The sequence below is a fragment of the Myotis davidii genome, unplaced genomic scaffold, assembly GCF_000327345.1.
Source record: "Myotis davidii unplaced genomic scaffold, ASM32734v1 scaffold472, whole genome shotgun sequence".
In the NCBI taxonomy this organism is placed as follows: Eukaryota; Metazoa; Chordata; class Mammalia; order Chiroptera; family Vespertilionidae; genus Myotis; species Myotis davidii.
Genome location: NW_006283774.1, coordinates 936,332 through 940,865, shown reverse-complemented (window position 1 = coordinate 940,865; position 4,534 = coordinate 936,332). Strand labels below are relative to the sequence as shown.

General features: G+C 59.9%; 1 protein-coding gene across 1 annotated transcript in view; it reads right to left on the bottom strand.

The window, feature by feature from the left end:
• The window catches only part of UPP1 (uridine phosphorylase 1), a 6,998-nt gene extending 2,464 nt beyond the window's left edge, over positions 1 to 4,534 (bottom strand). Inside the window, exons 1-2 of the mRNA XM_006754005.2 lie at positions 4,440 to 4,534; positions 1,376 to 1,493 (exon numbers count right to left, since the gene is read on the bottom strand). Of these exons, the coding sequence (XP_006754068.1) occupies positions 1,376 to 1,493; positions 4,440 to 4,483 (162 nt within the window). The 5' untranslated portion in view covers positions 4,484 to 4,534. The remainder of the gene's footprint in view (positions 1 to 1,375; positions 1,494 to 4,439) is intronic.

Here is a 4,534-nt window from a genome sequence, read left to right as displayed (position 1 = left end):
GGGAGGTGGGGGGGGGGCCCTGCCTGTCGGCCTCCTTGCAGCACAGGGTGTGGGGAGCCGGGGGTGGACTAGGACAGTGCCGGCTCCTCGCTGTGCGGCCCAGACCCCACAGCCCGCCTGTAAAGTGGGTTTCTGGCTCCAGCCGGCGTGGCTCAGCGGTCGAGCATCGACCTAGGAACAGGAGGTCAGGATTCAGTTTCCGGTCAGGGCACATGCCCGGGTTGTGGGCTCGATCCCCAGTGTGGGGCCTGCAGGAGGCAGCCAATCAATGATGCTCTCTCATCATGGATGTTTCTATCGCTCTCTCCTTCTCCCTTCCTCTCTGAAATCAATAAAAACATTTTAAAAAATAATAACATAAAATGGGCTTCTACCACCTCTCACCACCACCCAAGCACCAAATGGCCAACGCGTGGCAAGCGCCCAGGGCTGGTGGGGGCCTGGGAAGTGGCCATGGAGGGGCGGGACTCAGAGAACTAAACAGTCACCCATCTATAATAATAAAAGCGTAATCTGCTAATTAGACTGCACAGCTGAACGACCTTCTGGACATCCTTCCAGACGAAGCCATGGTGGTGGGGGCTGAGGCAGAGGCAGTTAGGGGCGATCAGGCAGGCAGACAGGCAGGTGAGCAGTTAGGAGCCAGCGGTCCCCGATTGCGAGAGGGATGTCCGACTACATGATTGTTCCTAAAAAAACTGCTTTTTTTACTGTGTTAGTGACACTTCTCAGAGGTTAGCTAATAATGAACTAGAGGCCCAATGCATGGATTCCTGTACTGGCGGGTGGGGTCCCTCCACCTGGCCTGTGGGGATCGGGCCTAAACTGGCAGTCGGATATCCCCCGAGGGGTCCCGGATTGCGAGAGGATGCAGGCCAGGCTGAGGGTCCCCTGCCCCTGTGCACGAATTTCGTGCACCGGGCCTCTAGTCTGTATATAAGAGCTTCTCATTTTGTTTTACACAAGAAAAGCAAGTAAGTGCGCCAGCTTAAGGGTGTTAATGGTCAAAGAGCTAAGTCTCTAAAGATGAAACAAGCCACTGAGGCGGCTGAACAGATGGTGTCACCGTGTGGGTGTCACTCACGGACCACACACCGCACAGCCCCTCTGACTCCTGCGCCCTAGACACCGCCCGCGTCTCCGGTTCCCTGAGGGGCACATTAGGAAACCCACTTGCATGGGTCCCATTACCCCCTAAACGCGCAAGGAATCGGAGGGGCCCACGGGCAGGCCTGAGGACAGTTTCTGCTCCTCACGAGCTGGTATGCAGACCAGGAACAACTCGCAAAATTCCGATCAGCCTGTCCCTTGGTGAGCGTCCTCTGTGGGGCGTGGACTCAGGCCGCCGACCAAGGGGCTGACGGCAGCTCCTCACCTTCACGTCCCCGAACATGGCCGGGAGGTCGTGCGAGCTGGTGCTGAGGCTGAGGTGGTAGAGGATGTCCTCCTTCATCGTCGCGATGTTCGGGTTACAGAGCCGGACGCAGCGGTCGCTGTTCCACACCAGGAGAGCAGGAGGTCAGCCGAGCACCAGGTCCAGTGGCCGCATGGCGACGAGGTGCCCGAGGTCAGCATGTGGCCCGTGGCGGGAAGGACAGGCCCCCGCACGCCAGGCTCCACCTCCTGTCTCCCCTCTCCCCCTTCTCTTCCCCTCCCCCCTCCCCACACCCAGGGCCCTGTCTGGAGAGTGGATTCGAAACAACCCAAGGAACCTAAAATGGACAAGATCAAAAGGTTTGCCCAACCAGTGTGGCTCAGTCGTGGAGCATCAACCCATCAGCCAGAAGGTCACGGTTCAATTCCCGGTCAGGGCACATGCCCGGGTTGTGGGCTCATTAACCAGTTGGGGGCATGCAGGAGGCAGCCCACGGATGAAAATCTCTCAAGAGATCGAAAGGCTCAATCACAGACCCTGGCCAGTGTGGCTCAGTGGTGGAGCCTCAGCCCACGCACAGAACGTGGGTTTGATTCCTGGTCAAGGGCATATCCCTGAGTTGCAGGTTCGATCCCTGGTCCCAGTTGGGGTGGGTGTGAGAGACAACCAGTCCATGTATCTCTCTCACATCGATGTTTCTCTCTCTGTCTCTCTCTCCCTCCTTCCTTCCCTCCCACTCTCTCTAAAAATCAATGGGAAAAATATTCTTGGTGAGGATTAACAAAATTTTAAAAAAAGGCTCAATCCCATACAAAAGGTAGAGCCGGTTGCTACCCAACTCAAGTTCACTTCACACAGATAAACTTGACCTTATTTTTAAAATGTCACATTCACCATGGACAGGTGCCGAGGGGAAACACTGCCAGGGACCAAGTGTTTTTGGTTAGCGAGCCCCTGGGCTCTGCCATCGTCCCACGAAAGGGAGCGCCGGCCACACGCCAGGGCGCGTGTCTGTCCCACTAGGACCTCACTTGCAAGAGGAGGCGCCCGGTCTGCCTCGGCTGCCATCACATCCCCGTCCTGTCCGTCCATCTCAGCCTTCACGGCGTCCTCTCCTCGTCTCCTCTACCGTCTCATCTAGTCTCCATCTGCTTGGACATCGGCCGTCCACAACTGGGCTCCCACCCCATCATCCCCTCCCACTTCCCTGCAGTGGCGTCCAAATCGGCTCACACCCAACATTTCGAAAGGCTGGTCCTCGTACAGAAAAGCAGGACGCAGCGCAGTAAAGATCTTTCTATAAAAGGGGACGTGCTGGCGGCTGCCGTGGGCTCCTCTCTGTCACCACAGACCCCAGGTCACCGCGATGCCCGGACCACACCTGTCCACCCCGCCCTCTGCCCAGTCCTGACCAGGCTCCCTGGGTCTCCAGACTCAGGGTGTGTTTCGCTCTCCTGGGGCCGGGAGGCCACTCTCCAGGGGCCACACCCAGGCGTCTGTGCCACCAGGGCCCCCGCTGACCTGTGGGCCAAGCAGACGCCTGACCTCACCCCTGGCCTCTGAGCTCCGAGCGCCAGCGGCCGTTAACGGGACCAGGTCCCGCGATGAGACCTCAGGGCACTGTGCGCGCAGGGCGCCAGCAGAAGGCCCGCTGCCTCCCTGTTGCTCCGATTCTGGGAGAGGACAGCGCAGCAGGGCTGTGGTCACTGGGGGCTAGCAATGGTTCCAAACCAGCCGGTGTGGACTCGCCCCGAAACGGACTGGGACGGACTCACACGCATCTCGAAGGATTTACATGACGAGTCACGGGCACATGGTTGGGTAACGGTGTCTCCAGCCCACGCACGTGAAGCGACTTTGTTCTGCTTTGTTTGGTCACTTTACTCAACTACCAAGTATGTGCTGGCGTGAGGCACAGACCAGCAGGGAGGGGCCGGCTGTGTCAGGGCGGGTGGGACCAGGGAGCAGGGGCTGGGGAGCTGGGGAGGCTGCGGGGACCGTGCCGAGTCCAAGGCCGGCCTCACGTCGGACCCTGGACAGTCAGGCGGAAGGTTCGACTTTGTGGGGATGAGTCCCTAATCCTGGGACCTAATAACTCAGTGACCCCCATGCCGAGGGCTCGGGGTCACAGCTTCAGTAGAGGCTGCACAGCGGAGGACGCACACCGCGGAGGCTACACCGCGGAGGCTGCACAGCGGAGGCCTTGCCAGGCACAGCCCCTCGGCAGGTGGACATAAAACTGAGGGAGGGTGAACAATGACGGAGCGAGGGAAGGGGTGACTCCCGTGGAGCCCGGCTCCCCTTCTGCAACTTCGCTCAAATACTTCCCCTCGCAGCCCCGGGGTCCTCAACCCAAGGAGGGCTCAGAGTCGGGGACAGGGCCTCCTGGTTGTCCACCACGGAAAGCAGCAGGGATTCTACCAGTTCAAGCAAAGTCATCGCCGCAGGTAACGCTCGCAAGGCCACCTGGCACCTGAAAACGGCTCAGAGCCCCCAGAGACAGAGGGAGGGGGCCAGGTGTGCCTGTGCGGTTACCACCTGGACACGTGACCAGCCTGAGAGGCCTCTGGGTCACAGAGGAGTTCCTGAGAGTCCCCCCAAGCAGGGGCTCCCAGAGGTTCAAGATCAGAGGTCGCCGGGACCTGGGGGCCACTGCGGCAGGGCGGGGTGCCCAGGTCACCCCGGGTCAGCCCGGCAGAGGCGGGGCAGTGAGTGTCCAGGAAACAAGAAAAGCTAGTGGACTTGAAGTCCGCACAGGAACCGGGACTAACACAGGAAATGGGTGCTTTCCCAGCAAATAAACATAAAAGTTGCCATGAGAACGACCAACGAAAACTGAAAAACCCGGAAAGTACCGAAGACTCGGGACGAGAGGGAGCTGGGGAGAACGGGGCCGAGTTCCTGCAGCGTGTCCAGGTGTCCGGTAAGCCCCACGCAGGGCAGAGCTGAGCACGAAACCACGCCTCCACCCAGCTCTGCACCCGTCTCAGTCCCCAGCCCGTCCTGAGCGGCCGCTGGCACGGTCCCCTTAGTCAGCACAACCCAAACCCTGCCCCGGGCTCACCTGTGGGTCTCGGGCTCCTTGGCACCACCTCCCTGGAGAGCCATCCTGGCAGCCACAGCAGGACCCTGGGGGCAACAGGAACTGTGTGAACCGGA